This window comes from Equus asinus, chromosome 15 (genome assembly GCF_041296235.1).
Source record: "Equus asinus isolate D_3611 breed Donkey chromosome 15, EquAss-T2T_v2, whole genome shotgun sequence".
Classification (NCBI taxonomy): domain Eukaryota; kingdom Metazoa; phylum Chordata; class Mammalia; order Perissodactyla; family Equidae; genus Equus; species Equus asinus.
In genome coordinates this window covers 51,079,206-51,094,818 of record NC_091804.1, presented here as the reverse complement: position 1 = coordinate 51,094,818, position 15,613 = coordinate 51,079,206, and the positions used below count along the sequence as shown (strand labels likewise).

At 54.9% G+C, this 15,613-nt stretch overlaps 1 protein-coding gene across 4 annotated transcripts in view; it reads right to left on the bottom strand.

Moving 5' to 3' along the window:
- Positions 1 to 3,277: 3,277 nt before the first annotated feature.
- MYT1 (myelin transcription factor 1) overlaps positions 3,278 to 15,613 on the bottom strand; it is a 65,950-nt gene continuing 53,614 nt past the window's right edge. For all 4 annotated transcript variants that reach the window (XM_014849044.3, XM_070486343.1, XM_070486342.1 and 1 more), the window contains 7 exons: positions 14,928 to 14,990; positions 14,509 to 14,592; positions 10,579 to 10,800; positions 8,993 to 9,084; positions 8,265 to 8,368; positions 5,549 to 5,692; positions 3,278 to 5,184 (listed from right to left, as the gene is read on the bottom strand). In XM_014849044.3, the coding sequence (XP_014704530.1) occupies positions 5,044 to 5,184; positions 5,549 to 5,692; positions 8,265 to 8,368; positions 8,993 to 9,084; positions 10,579 to 10,800; positions 14,509 to 14,592; positions 14,928 to 14,990 (850 nt within the window). In that variant the 3' untranslated portion in view covers positions 3,278 to 5,043. The remainder of the gene's footprint in view (positions 5,185 to 5,548; positions 5,693 to 8,264; positions 8,369 to 8,992; positions 9,085 to 10,578; positions 10,801 to 14,508; positions 14,593 to 14,927; positions 14,991 to 15,613) is intronic.

Genomic DNA, 15,613 nt, shown 5'->3' with positions numbered 1-15,613 from the left:
TTGTAACACCCGGGAGATTTGCTGATCTGTGCTGCAAGGTTGAAATCAGCTGGGAGGAAACCATTCACACTGTAGCTGTAACAGCTTCTATGGGGCCAATAGCTTTAGGGGGTGTGGTGGTTAACGAGAGAAAGTAGCAACTGCACTTGAGGCTCCACTTAATCATGAGGTCACATCAACACAACACTGAGTCAGCTTCCCATTTTCACATGGTCAGGTGCTCATCTACTTGGGGTGTTACCTGTGCATCTAGGTAAGGAGGGCAGGTGTACACACCTACCTACCTTGACACCTTCTGAAAACCTGGCTAAAGTGAGAGCCTTTAGGGTGTAAATTGGCAGGGATGGGGAGATTGAAGAAGAGACAACAATGCAACTTAGAAGCCAGAAAACACACAGATGTGCAGTGAAGGCCTCAGCAGACCCCAAACTTGACTGCTAGCCAGAGTGTGGGAAGCTCAGAACCAAGGCAGTCCACACCCCAGAATCCCCAGGAACTGGCAGACTCAGATTCTGCTGGAGATGGGAGAAGGGGCCTGAAACAAGGTGGACAGTGTGTTTCAGAAGCTAGAAGACCCCCAGACTCCTGCCCTGACTCTAATGCTCCCTTCCCTCTGGTTGCAGCCTTGAGTTTTATTCTCTGGAGAGTGTAGAAGAAGGGTCTTCAGGCTGGGAGTGAAGGCCTAGCTGCAGTCAGGGTTCTCACACCAAAAATAAGCCCTACAATGCCAAGACCCTCCTCCCCCAGCCACCAGGAGGCTGTTGACTGAGGCAGACCCTCCACGCAGGAGGTGGGAGGCTCTTCCTGGGGGAGAACAGCTAATGTCATCATCAAACTGTGGGACTGTGCAGCCTTCTGGCATCACCGGAACAACCACATGCTGTACCTTCTCAAAGCTGGAGGGGCTGCTGTGCATCCCTCTGCACACAACACTCATGATCACCAGCTGGTGAGTGCAGAGCCACATTTGAGCCCAGGTCTGCTGATCCCATAGTAGACAAACCCTCAGAAGCCAGGATGTCATGGTGGATGGGACCCACTGCTCCTGTTGGAAAGATTCTGAGGACATGGAGCCCCGAGGCCAGGCTCCTTATTACTTCCCAGAATTCTGGAGTCAGGGAACGGTTTGGAAAACCTAAAAGTCCCATAGGATAAAAACAGCCTCCTTAGTGCTTGTGCTTCTTCAACATCAGGGGTCCTCCACACCAGTGTTCTGTGTCCATGCTGTTCCTTCTCCAGGAACTCCCTTCCCCTCTGTTCCACCATCCACATCCCAAACAGTGCCTCCCTGAAAGGTCTTCTAAGGCTCCATAGCAGGTCACTCTCTGCAGGGAGCACTGCCCACACTCCAGGGGTGTGCCCTTGGTGCCTTGGGCCTGAGCAGCTGCTGAGGGCAAGACCAAGTCCCTCCGGGCTGAAGCCCATGCCCAGGGCCCAGCAGGGACTCAGTTGGAATCGACCTGTGGCCCACAGCTGCTCTCCTCCATTGCCCACCAGTCCACCAACCAGGAGCAGAGGTCTCTGCTGAGATACAGCTCGTGGAGGGAGCCCCTTTCCCCACTTCCAAAGCCCCTCCATTCCCCTCACCCGCACACCCACCTGCAGCTTGACACTGACCTCTGGGGCCGTCTTCCCACCCATGCAGCTTTCGTGGCTCTTTAGACCAACCAGCAGTTCCACAGAGCCACAGCCAGCAACTGTCGTCAGCTCCCTGCAGAGCTCGCTGACGAATACACAGAACCGAAGACCAGCCCCCGCAAGCACATGAGCACCTAGCTGACGGCCTTTGCAAGCATCAGTGCTTCTCCGCGCTGCTGCTCCTAGGAAGCGTCTGGAGGCCTGACAATGTGTCCTGAGGCCGTGCCCATGTGGCCTAGAAGAGGCTCTAGCTCATCAGCATGGGTGGGCCAGCCCCCTGAAGTGCAGTGTCTCAGTGTCAGGAAGGACGACAGGCTGGATGAAACTTCAGAAGGGAAGGGGGCAAAGATCACCAGGAGAGGGTGGAGGCAGGACTAAGGGATACCATGGGGATGTCTCACATGGGGATAGACGTGGCAATTTACTCCATGGCATCTCCTTCCTTCGCAGTCCTGGCCTATGCTGGTCACCTGCCACCAGGCAGCCAGGGCAGGGGCCTCAGGCAGCTCTCGCTCCACTCCCAGCCCCCAGCTGCCTAGCCAACTCTCATGCCCCCTGAATGATGTCATCTCAGCTAGCACAGGGGACACTTCAAAATCGATCCTGCTCACACCTTAGCATCTGTGTGCTGACATGAATGGGCACAACCCAGGCCACTGGTCCCCCCACCCCCAATGAGGCCTCAGCAAAGGGGACCCCCAGGAGTCCTTCTTCAAGGCTGAACAGGTTCTGCATGACAGGCTCATGTATGCTGCCACCGGCTCTGGTCCCCAAAGCTAGCAGCTGGAGCCCTCCAGACACACCAAAAGCCCCCCGGTGTCCTCGACCCTGTCTGACTTGAACAAGAGTTGGAAATGAGGCCCAAATTTTTTTAAGAATTGTCCTTTGTTCACATGTCAGATAGGAGTTCCAGGTTGGTCTCCAGGGCCAGATTTCCAGGGAAGTCAAAATGTGTTGACAGTTCAGGTTGAATGTGACTAGAAGCCTCAAGCCTAACTCTCACCCTGGGAGAGCTAGAGCTCCAGCTGACACAAAAGTGTGTAAATGTGAGGTGCCACTGCAAGACCAAAAAGCCAAGCACACTAGCTTAAGCAAAAAACAAAAACAAAAAAGGAATTTGTTATTGTCTCACATAACTGGGAAGTGCAAGGGTGGATGGCCTTCAGGTATAGCTGAATCCAGCTACTCTGAAAAGGTCATCAGAGAGCTCGTTCTTATTCCTCACCCCACCTCCACCTTTCTCTCTCCATTTCTCAGTTCTGCTTCCTTCCAGAATGTCTGAACTCTCTCTTACTGCAGATGGCTCTGTCCTCGTGTCCAGAGGTAGCCTGGGGCAGTCCCTATTCCATACCCCCTACTCTAACAACCCAGCAGAAAGACTTCTTCTTCCTGACCCTAAGAGAAAACCAATTTGTACGTGCCCAGTCATGTGAGAGGGGGCAGGGCACAATGACTTAGACCCTCCAGAACCACACTTTGGGGGAGAGTAATTCTACAAAGGCAATGTGGGCTCCACACGTGGGATCAGGGAGAGACCTGAGAGGGAAGAACCTGCCCACCCACCGGCTCCCCAGGACAGAAGCGAGGGCTGTACCACAGAGGGCTCCTCAGAGCTCTCACAACAGACACGGCTCCCACTCACAGTCAGAGTGGACTTTTATTAGGAAATCACCCTGCAAACACACCGAGAAGTGCTGTGCTGTGGGTTCAACGCGTTTCCTGAGGAAGGAGGGTCACAGTATCGGAGCTGTCAGGGGACAGGGAGCCTGCGAGTGGCCACGCTCGGCGCTGCCTGTGGCCAGCACTCCCTCACAGCAACATGACTCAGCCATCACAAGCCGGCACACAGACGCGACACGAGAAACACGCCAGCACACACATCTGCACTACACTTAAATAAACAATAAATACAGAATTCCATTTGCTGTCGTCCGTGCCAAAAACAGAAGGAAGCAAAAGGGATACAGAAAACCAAAAAATCTTTCTTTCCATTGGACCAAGGGACAAATATCCCCAAATTATCAAAATTCCTCAGTTACAAAATACTTTTTAAAAACTCCATTATTAAAAGAATAAATAACAAAATATATAAAAAATATCGGTTGCATCAAAATTATAACTAGAAGTTATAGCAAGGTTTTTTGTGTGTGGCCTATCTCATAGTCAAATAGTTAATTTTGCTTTGATTTCATTTATTTTCCTCTCATGGTGTCCTGGTATGGGGTCTAGTTGAAATAGTATAAAATTAATAAATAAAAATGTTAAATAAATAGCAAAATAACAAACGTTAACATAAGAGGTTGTGAATATAAATACTTACATCTTGACAAAATTAAATAATTTACAGAATAAACTAACTACTTTTTTATTTCTTCCAGGAAGTGCAATTTCTCTACTTTTAAATACTAACTTGGAATTGCAGTCACAATCGATTTGGACTCTATTTACATGTTAGGAACATTGTGTTTTTAACACATTAAATTAAAATTTACTTTTTTTCACATCTTGAATGGATCTAAAAAGAAGTGAAACCTTGATGGTCTCTAATTAGGAATTTATCCCCTGCTCTCACTAACGCTGTCCCCACCTTGGTCAAGCTCAGCCATGACCCAGGTAATTCGGCAGTGACAGGTCATGGGCCTGGGTGGACGCACAGAGAGCCAGACCGGGTCTAAAGGCCACAGCCCCAAGAGGGAGCATGGCCCCACACTGCGCATGTCTGTGCAGGCATGGGCGCCAGCCACCCCCAGACATGAGTGCCTTACTGTGGAACCAGCAGCTGGCTTTCAGGGGCGTCCCAGATTAGATTCCTGGGGCTGACAGTGGGCTGCAGGCCTGCCCCTACCTTACCCTTGGGAACAGGGCTTTGATCCGTCCTTAACACAAAACTGAATTAAATGAAAACAGAAAACACACTTGCCACATTAGCCTCACCGAGCAGACGCACACCCCAGGGCACGTGCTCCAGGCTGACACCGTCACACGCACCACCAGCCCAGCGCCCACGGCTACCCTCCCAGCCTGACAGACAAAGGAATACTGTGGTTGCAAACTCCGAAACTTCCCTGAGAACCTTGTCCATGAGCTTCCACTGGAGACTTCGAGCTGCTCTTCAGATTTCTTTCAGAAAACAAAAATAAATCACTTTGTAATACTTCATGCCCCACCCTGCCCTTGAGTGGGGAGGCTGCGGCCTCTGGCCTGGCAAGCACATTGTATCCAGGGAGACACTGATTTCCTGGCACCCCTTTGGATAAACCCGCCCGAGGCTGCCGGGGTTGCCAGCCAGAAGTCGCTGTGAGCTGGGAATCTCCACTGGGAGGGCAGGAGAGGGAGGTAAACAGTGGAGCCAAGCTGGGGTGCCCAGCACCCGGGATCAGCAGGGCAGCTCCTCGAGCAGGAGGCCTAGACCTGGATGCCCCTCACGGCCTGCTTGATGCTCTCCAGGAGGTCCTTGTTCGCGGGGTTCTGGTAGCATTCCTGGTTGGAGTACATGTCGGTGAGGGTGCTTACATAGGCGTCGAAATTCTGTTCACATATTGGCTCCTGGAGAACAGAACCAGTTTAGCAAGCCCCATCCATGCAGGGGGCCCCACGGTTTTCAGAAGCAATGGAATCGGTGGGGGAGTATCAAACGCATCTCCTCACACCACCTGAGCAAGCCCCCAGCCACCAAGGACTGCACTGGCTGCCCCACCTTGGGCTGAAACAACTCTGAGCATTTTGCTGCAGATTCATAGGCTACTCAGGCGGGCTGGAGCCACCATGGCCAGCAGCAGAACACCTGGGTCAGGGCCCTCCCGTCAGGGCCCCAGAGGCAGAGGGGCGCCCTTCCCTCCTTGCCCCCCCAGAGTACTGGGGGACAGCCGCCAGCTTGGCCATGATGCCCGCAAAACCTCTTCCTGCTTACCATGTGTGGAAGGCGGATGTTGGCGAGGCTTTGGATGAGGGCCTGGCTCAGGCCCGACAGCTCTAGAAACAGGGCTTCATTCTGCTCCTCAATGAGCTTGTTCTCCTCCTCGATGTTCCTCAGGCTCTTCTCCATGGAAGAGATCTGCACAGACAGATAAGGGAAATGCCTCCTGGCACGGGCCTGTGGGCCATGTCGCTTGCATCCTCCTGGGAGTGCACTGGGCATGCTCGTTGTGCCACATCTCATGTCTCTGCAGGAAAGGGTGAAGAGGCAGGGCCCCTGCCTCCCTGGGGGGTCCTGCCACTAGTGAGAGGCTGGCAGTGCCCTGGTCCCTGGATGGAGGAGGGGACGTGGTGACTGAGCCCGGGGCTGTATGGGGCTGTAGCTTTCTGTGCTGCATGTGTCATGCAGGGGTGGGGAGGAGCACAGCTCTGAAGCACCCTGGGCTCATACTCTGGCCCACCACTATTCCTCCACACTTCCTCGTCCTCGTCTATAATGGGGATACTGCGCCCACTGCGTGGGGCGTCTGGCTGTCTTTGAGTTTCCCCCACCAGAAAGACCAACAAAGGGCCTCACTCAAGCTGTGGAAGGTGAGCAGAGCAGGCGACAGCCCTTCCTCTGCAGCACGTGGCTGAGGGAGCAGCCGACGACTTCCCCAGCGAGCCTGAGAGCACCCTGGCGTTTCCAGCACAGACGCTTCTCTGGACTCAGCAGGGCACCAGGAGGAGGGTCCTGGTTGAAGCCCAGAAGTTTCTCCCAAGGGGACTCTCAGGTTCCAGCTGGAACCCCAGAGGACGGTGATGACAGCACTGGTGGCCACGGGCCATCCTGCCTGCTCTGGGCAGCTCAGGCCATAGGTGAGTCTCAGGGGGAGTGTAACCCTGTGCAGAGGTTCACAGTCAGCGTGGGGCAGGTGGGACGCCTGCCCCGGGGCCTGAGGCAAACTCACACACTGTGGGTGGCACACCAAGCCGTCCCCTAAGTGCGGCACAGCAAGCAGCCTTTTAGGAGGCCGTGAACGACATCGAGTACTTTCCTCCAACCACGTGACTCTGTGACCCGTGGCTGGGGAGATCACACTTTTGTCACCTGATGACAAGCCTGTGGCTTTAAAAGATTTGAGTAGGAGTTGAGGCTGCCTTCTCCTTGCCTGAGCCCTTCTGCAGAACACACAATTCAAAACTCCCTCCAGGGGAAGGGGGCTGTGAGTCCTTCTGAAAGGATGCTCATGAAGAATCTGTCTTTAAAAAGGTGGGCGTTCGTCAACTGATGGTTGGATAAAGAAGATGTGGTATATTTACACAATGGAACACTACTCAGCCATAAAAAAGACAAATTCATCCCATTTGCAATAACATGCATGGACCTGGAGGGAATTATGCTAAGTGAAATAAGCCAGACTGAGAAAGACAGACACCAGATGATTTCACTCATATGTGGAACATGAACAAACACACAGACAAAGAAAGCAGTTCAGTGGTGACCAGGGGAAGGGGGTGGGGGAGGGCACATGGGGTGAAGGGGAGCACTTATGCAGTGACAGACAACAAATAACGTACAACTGAAATCTCACATCAATGTAAACTATTATGAACACACATTTTAAAAAGTGGGTGTTGTCAAATAAAGAGAAATCAGAGATGCTGCCCCAAGGGAGCTGACACAGGGAGGGTCCTTGGACTTTGAGAAGGGAAGGAGCAGGGAGGGACAGCAGGTGACAGCCACACAGCCACACTCAGTGCCCAGAGACAGCCCACACTTCTCTGCTTCTACTGCCTGTGAACCTGGAGAACATGCTGCAGGCAGAACGAACATCCTTTCTGGTCTCCAGGTGCTGATGTTATTTTTACACAGGTTTCTGAGTGACAGGAGGTCAGAGCAGAAGCTCATCTGCCCATGGAGGAAGGACAGCACGAGAGGACATGTGGGGCTCCAACACATCACAACGCAGCCTCTGGAAAGGGGCCTCACCATCTTCCCACCCATCCTCTGTGCCCTTCCATCCTGCAGGGCCTGGTCCCTCTTATCCCTTTGTCCCTCCAGCCATAGGGCTCCTGGCTATGTGTGGCTACTCTTTCTGTGCCCCCCAGCTCTGCTCCGACCCCCACTCAGCAGCCAAGGGTAAAGCATTGTCCTTTTTTCAAAATAAGACCTCTACTGCTTTGTTTTTCTGACTACAAATGTTCATTTGGGGGAAATCAGAGAGCTACGGGGCATACACTTAATTGGTAACCTGTCAACTAAGCAACAGCGGCTCTTTCAGGGCCAGACCCTTGTGCTAACTGCTTTCCTCACAGAAATGCATTCATCTTACAGCAACCACAAGGAGCAGATTTCCTGTTCTTGTCTCCATTCCACCAGTGAGGTGCAGGTTGGTGAGGAGGCTCGCCAAGCCTCTCAGCCGGTGTATGATAGCACTGTGGTGGAGGCCGGCTCCGGCCAGGCTCTCAGAACGCACACAGCCCTACTGACAGGATGAGCAACCCTAAAGGACCACTCGCCCTGATGGGACCCCCAGCCAGCAGCACAACGGGACCCCTAATGCTGGTAGGGCCACCAACACTGGCGGGCGGCGCGTGCACTGCACTGTCAGCTCAGCCCACACTGAGCGTGATGAGGGCAGCTCTCCCCACTGCACTAAAGAGGAGGGCGGGGGAGCGGAGGGCAAGGGCTTGACTCCAGGGCTGGGCGGGTGGGCAGTGCCACCCACCTGGGACTGCAGCTGTACCATGGCGGCCTCCATCTCTGAATTGGACTCATTCAGGTCGCGAATCTCCTGGTTCAGCTGCTTGATCTCCTCGTCATTCTCCAGCACTGCCCCAGAGAGAAAGCTCCGTTACAGCTCTCGGCCTTAAGGCCAGGCCCACAGTGGGTGCTTCCCAGACGGAACAGGGCCCTTTTCCAAGCAGAGGCACGGCCTGGGTCCGAGCTCCCTTGCAGGCAGCTCACATCCCACATTTCATGCCGGGAAAGTCGGACTCGGAGACTACTAGCCGTGTCTGTTGTTTGCCTCCGGGCCCCAGGTCACAGGTCAGAATGTATAGATCTCTTAGCAGGTAATAATCGCTAAGATACAAATGGGAGCTTCTCCAGATGATGCTGAATTTCCTCAGCTTCCCTCTTCATTGAGTTTAAGTGAGTTCACAACTCCACAAACCCTGAGAACATGGCCTCCTGAGCTGCCAGCAGGCTCTGTGATGTCAGCACTCAGCAATACCCAGGTCAAAGCAGGCTCGGCCACCAAGGGCCGGGAGCCCAGAAATGGGCAGCCAGAGGCCCAGAGCCAAGATCAGGAGACCTGTCAGCTCAGGCCACAGGGTCTGTGTCCACTGTGACTCACTCCAGGAGGGGCGTTGCTGGCCTAAGCCCTGGTCACCAGCCCTACCCACTGGCAGGTCGCCAAGCTCACACATAGGGGCTGTAGGAGGACATCCTTACCGTCACTCGTTTTGAACTTCGTGCTGAGAGCCTCGTCCCCTGAGAGCTTTCCCTTCTTTCCAGCAAAGGTCGCTCTGGGACAGCCAGACAAGCTGGAAGCAAAGGTCACACATCAAGATCCAGTTCAAGGTCACATGCCACAGGCCATCCAAGGTCATACGCCACAGGCCATTCAAGGTCACACACCACAGGCCATCCAAAGTCACACACCACAGGCCACTCCGAGGTCACATACCACAGGCCATCCGATGTCACACACCACGGGCCCTCTGAGATCACACACCAGGGGCCATCCAAGGTCACACACCAGGGGCCATCCAAGGTCACATTCCGCGGGCCAGTCCGAGGTCACATGCCACGGGCCAGTCTGAGATCACACACCAGAGGCCATCCGAGCTCACACACCACAGGCCAGTCCGAGGTCACACACCATAGGCCAATCTGAGGTCACACACCAGGGGCCATCCGAAGTCACACACCACCGGCCAGTCTGAGGTCACACACCACAGGCCAGTCTGAGATCACACGTCAGGGGCCGTCGAGGTCACACGCCATGGGCCAGTCTGAGGTCACACACCATGGGCCATCTGAGGTCACACACCACAGTGAAACCCAAATCATTGCAGGCCGGCAGCCTGGTAGGATCCTGGTTTGGAACTTTCAGGCTCATCTCCTTTTACCCCCTGCTCCCCAGCTCAGCCCCAAGCTCCCTCACTCCTCGTCCAGCAGCCCCGGCTCTTCCCCACTCTGGCCACAGCCCTGAAGCCTGTCCCCAGATGGCCTGGGGGAGCTCCTCACCCCTCCCTGCTGCTACTTCCCCCCAGAGCTTCCATCCTCCACCACATGGGGATTTTACTCATTTGAGTGTTTGCAGTCTGCCTCCCCACCCACTCTGCCTACGTCAACTCCAGGAGGGCCGTTGTCACTCTTGTTTTCTCTCTGTCTCCAGAGCCTGGCACTGGTGGACTCTGAGTAAAGACTAGTGGAATGAATGAGTTAATTAATCATGTAGGTAGAGAGACAAGGGCAAAAAGAAAGAAAGAAAAGGACATCTGACGGGACCAGGTGGTGAGCCTGTGCCCCTCGGCCGTCACCTCGCTGCCTGGCCCTGGGGCAGGTGTTGGGGGACAAGGGAGAGCCGGTCAGCGCTGCCCAGCCCACTGCCCAGGCAGGGAGGGGTCTTCTCACCGGGCCCCTTGCAAAGCAGGCAGAGGCCTGGGTCCAAAGTTCAAAGAAGAGGCCCAGGGGGAAAGGCAGGGCTTGAGCGTGACAGGCAAGGCTTTTCAAGAAGCTGGTTAGGCACGTGCACACGACACAGGCCCTGCTCGCTCTCGCCAGAGGGACCCTGTCGGGATGTGGAAGGAAGTTTATGACAGTAGACACACAGGGTGACACATGTCAATAACATCACTATCTGGTACTAACGGGCTTTCCATGGCTTCCCCCCGAGGCTCCAAGCTGGGCCTCCAGAAACTACGGGTCACACCTGCGCCCTAGTCTGGCCCTCCCTGGGGGCTTTGCCTACAGCCCCAAAGCTGGGGTCCCCACTGGAGGCACAGACAGAAAGGGGGTGCAGGGACAGTTACCTCCGATGGGTGAGGAAGCTCCCGTTGGCATGGCCGGAGCCGTCACAGCCCGGAGTGGGGCAGGTGGGCCCCTCGTTCTTCAGTGATTTCCAGGAAAACGACGAGCCGTTGAGGGAACCCTCTTTCTGCCTCCGGGCGGCCAGTGGGCAGCCAGATGCACTTCTGTGAGAGGCATACTTTCCGCTGATGTGACCAAGCCCCACGCAGCCTGGAACTGGGCACCTGGGCACAGAGGTCAGAGGTGAGCACAGCAGGGCTAAAGGTGGGAGGAAGCCAGGGACCCTGCCAAGCCAGGCACTGAGATCTGCTGGGGGCTCCTGGATAAACTCCCATTGTTGGGACGAGTGCTGGAGCCTCAGAGAAGAACCTGGGCTTTCCTGATGGGAGATGAAGGCAGCAGCTCCCTCTCCAGCCTCAGCTTGGTGTTCCCTGCACAGCTGGAGGTCAGTAGCTACCTTCTCTCCCCGCCCCCCAGCAGCTGTGAGCCCCTGAGCCCTGGGGCTGGCTCTCAGGGGCCTCTGGGTCCACACCTAGACCTTGCTGCCAACGTCACTTCTGTGTCACACCAGCAATGTGGGATTAAGGTGTTGGGTGAGGCCACCCAGAGGTCACTTGCTGGGAGCTTGCACCAAGCACAGGACCCGGGGAGCCTGTGGGGTCACAAAAGGTCATGAGTGCACCCTTAGTCAGGCAGCTCAGAGACAGCAGAGGCCCCGTCACCCCCAGCATCCCAGAATGAGGCTGATTATGGCCTGATGCCCAGGGATGTTCCAGCTTTGCCACACTGAAATGTGTGTTCTGTAAGGAAGAACACGAGGCCCCACAGCTTATGTGGGAGGACTCGACTCAGACATCCCACAAGGACTCCTGCCCCAGGCCAGCTTGGAGCAGCATTTTCCTTGGTTCAGGTTGTTAGGAGAGAAAGAGAATCCCTTAGGGAAATGACAAAAGCCCAGGAACAGGCGAGACACAGAGAAAGTTTCAGAGAGACTCCCATTCTGCGGCACAGAAAACAGGACAACGCAAGGTCGAGGCCTCCTTCAGTGAGGGGTAGTCCAGGAGCTCCCTGCAGCACCTTCTGGGCACAGAGATTTCGGGTTCTGGGATCTAAGGGCAGGGTCACCTGGGAGTAAACAGCCAATCGCGGACAAGAGCCTCCATCCGCGAGTTCTCAGTCTTCTCCCTCCAACAAACGAGACTTGTTTAACCTGCCATCTATCACCCACTTCCTGTGTGCTGTAGACCAGAAGACACACAGGACCAGGAGGGGACACGTGGCCCCACTGCACAGAGAGGCCCCTAGGGTCCAGAGACGTCAGAGGCAGGGCCACCCCAGGGGCTCCTGCTGCAGTGGTGGGGTTGGGGACAGGGCTGTGCTGCCCAGGAGCAAGGCTGACCCGGCCTCGTTGCCCCCACACTCTGGCCGCATCTCAGAGGCAGCCCTTGCAGACACTTTCCCAGCCTCCTCGGCCAAGACTGTCCTCACTTGTCCCCTCTACTGGCTCTCCTCCCTTTCTTTCCCATCCCACCCACGTGGGCCTCAGACATGTGGGACATCCACTGAGTCCATCCAAGCTCATCTCAGCCACAAGTCCAGAGTGGAGACACCGCCGGTGCCCCTGCAAGAGCCACGGAGAGGTTTCATGCTATGTCTGCTCCCCAAACCGGGACACTTCCCAGCTATGGACCCCAAGGGACCCCTGGTCCGGGCACCCTAAGGTGCCTGTGAGGCCCAACCTCGCAAGATCAAAAGGACAATCGAGAGGTGGCTCTTCACAGTCACAGCACACAGTTGAATCCAAATGCTCTCTTCCTAGTTTCTTTGCAAAACCCTAACTCCTGGTGTTTCCAGGAGTTACATTCATAGTGAGTATTTCAGAAGCGTGACGATGCTTCTCTCTCCCTCCACACCCAGGCCCAGACCTTCCAAGCCATCAGGTGACCTCCCATTAGGACGTGTGTCGGTGCCAAGTTGGGAGCTTCTTGCTCCCAGGGTGAGCGTGCAGGGGGGTGCGGGAGCAGCACATCTCTCATCAGATGCCAGCGTGGCTGGGGACAGCTGGGGGCCTCTCTGCCAGCAATGGGCATTCAGCTCCCGACCCCGATGCTGGAACATCCACAGACTTTTATTGCCCGTTATTTAGTTGTGGCCAAAGGGATTTACCACAAAGTGCTGACATGACTTAATCTCAAACAGTGCAGACACAAGATGTCATAGAAAGAAATGCATCTTCCACCAGCCCTCCCAAAATCACAGCTAGTGCGTGCCAGCAAAATCCTGTTGTGCAGCAGAGCCTGATGCACCTATTATAATTTCTGCTGCAGCCTGCAAGCATCTAAAGATGCTAGTCAATTATAAATATGGTTAAAGTTTATGGCTGGGGATGAGGCCCTATAAAATGGAGCTGTTCTAAGTGCCAGTCCCCCCTCCTTGCCATGGAGCCATTAGGAACTTCGCCCGTCCTGTAAACGCTAAACTGTTTCTAAAAGTCACATTCTCCACTTGGCTGCAGAAACCTTGTTTTTTAAAAAGCAAAGTTGATGGCACATTAGGAAGAGGAAAACCATTTTTCCCAGTTAACTTGAAAAATGCTGATCTCGATTTTAATCATTTGCAAATGTAGCACAATTCACTTATAATATCCCTACCAGCAGGATCCTTACTAAATTCATAACAGCACTGCATTTATTTGATCACAGGCAAATTCCTGGATTCTTGGAAGGGAGAATACTCTTTATGCACCCTAGCATCTGTAGGCAGCAGTCCCGATACTAACAACCGCGTACTTTGCCTTGTTGATTTAACGTTCATTACAGTCTCACTGTAAAAATTAAATGAGCCACAGCCTTATTACACCAAACAGGCGGGGGGCTGTCCTTTTGCAGTGTGTGATACTGGTCAGTTGAGCCCCTCCTCTGTGGCCAAACAGATGTTTGGACACAGCTGGGCTGAGCTCCGAGGAGGAGCCAGGTTTCCCTTGGGCCAGGGTGCTCCCTCTGCAGGGGCGAGCATCTGGTTGTTCGTGGCCCACAGGCAATAGTCAGGGTACACTGCTTCCTGTGGACCTGCCAGGCTCGCCCTGACCAAGCCAGCCCCACAAGGCAGCCAGAGCCATTCCCTTCCACTCCTCACCTGCCAAGGGGACCACTGCCTGCTTTGCCTGGGGTCAGCTCTGAAAGTCCAGGGCAAATTAGACAGTGGGCCTCCCTGTTTGCACCTGTGGCACAGCCTTGGCCCCACCTGCAAGTGGGGGCTCAGGGGCAAAGTTCTCGTCTGGAAAGATGAGGTTGCAATAATACAAGGCCCATGGAGTTGGGCACACACAGGATCAGAGTTCATGCAAAGCCCCTGATGATGTGTCGGGCACCCCCAGTGAGAAGGTCAGTAGAGGGTTTCAGGGACTTCAGTCACTTAAAGCCCAAGAGGTCTTTCTCCTCCTCATGGCAGTGTCAAGGTCCCAGTTGGGGTGACCATCCTGGGCTCCCTCACTCCACACCAGCTCCCTGCAAAGGTGTGTGAGCACACAGGAGTGTGGGAGTGCAGACACGCACGATTCAAGGATCATCGTCTTTCTAATCCTCCTTGACTCCTGCACCTGACCTTTCCCGCCAGACCAAAGAAGCACAGATTGTGATGCCTGTGGGTGCCCAGGACCCCAGGTGCACAAGTGGCAGGGCGTTCGCGTCTCCCAGCCCCACCAAACACCCCCAGACCTCAGAAGCTCAGAAGGGAGCCAGCGCCTACGCCCTCGACACCACGCAGGTGGCTCGTGCCTTGCAGGCATCACAGGCAGGGTACAAGAACGTCGGTGAAAATGAGATTGCCCTATCAATGAAAAGGGAATCTAGAAGGAACTTCTTCAAAATATGAAATACAGGAAAATCCCAATTCTGCAAAGCAACAATGGGGCCGGTAGGACCCTGACTTACTTCATCAGCTCAGGATCCTCCCTGTCATCCTTCGTGGGGGTCACCTTGGCTCCACCTTTCTTGGCACGAGGGCAGCCGGACAAGCTAGTTTGAGAGAGGAAAAGTGCTGCAGCAGTCCACACCTGCCTGCCTCGCCCCTCCCCCCAGGCCTGCGGTCAGCAACCAGCAGATCCTAGGACCCTCGTGCCAGCGAGCGCTCTCCTGGGCAGCAGGGCCACTGACAGAAGCGTCGCTATGAACCCCCAGCTCCGGATACAGTGGCAACCAGATGAGGCTCTGGGAACAGCGACAACTCAGATTAAAGAGATGAAACAGGCTCTGGTTGCTGGCAACATCAATGTCTTATTCGGAGCTTTACAACTCCATCTGACGAGGGGACCCGCCCCACCAGCCTGACACCCTGGCTGTGGCAGGCTCACCTCCGGTGCGATGCGTAGTTCCCCGTTATGTGGCCAGAGCCGTCACAGCCGGGCGTGGGGCACCTGCGGAGGACAGGGCAGCTGGGACCAGAGCCAGTGAAAACTCCTGGCCACAGAAAGATGCCCTCTGTGCCCAGCCCCCCATGGGCCCACCCGCCTCCCCAGCACCGAGGTCTCGCAAACAGCCGTGTGTCTGGCCGGCCTGCTACCACCACCTCCAGGCTTCAGAACTTTGATACCCAGGCTCCCAAAGGGGCCCAGGAAGGCCAAGAGGAGAGCATGTCTCCCCTGCAGGGACAGTGGGCTCCCACTGTGGCCTTCTTTGGGGTTCTAGGCTGGACTAGAAGGTTCCAGAACACACATGGGCCTTAACTTTAAACACGACTGCTCAGAAAGGGAAATCTAACCCCTAAGACCAGTTCATCTTCCTTGACATCCCTGGGAGGAAGAAGCCTTGGTCTCGCGGAGGCTTGTCATGTCAGAGCAAATGAACAGATGCCGACTAAGTGCCCACGGCATGCTGGCCACGGCACCCGTCACCTTGGGGTGCAATTCTTCGTGAGTGAAGAACTCACGCAGCCAGGTCATGGAGGGGCAGCAGCACCGGTGAGGTAAGGTGGGGAGACACAAAACACAAAAGCCCAGCTTTATGCACCCAAAATGTTTGACGAGCGATTGCGTAGAAG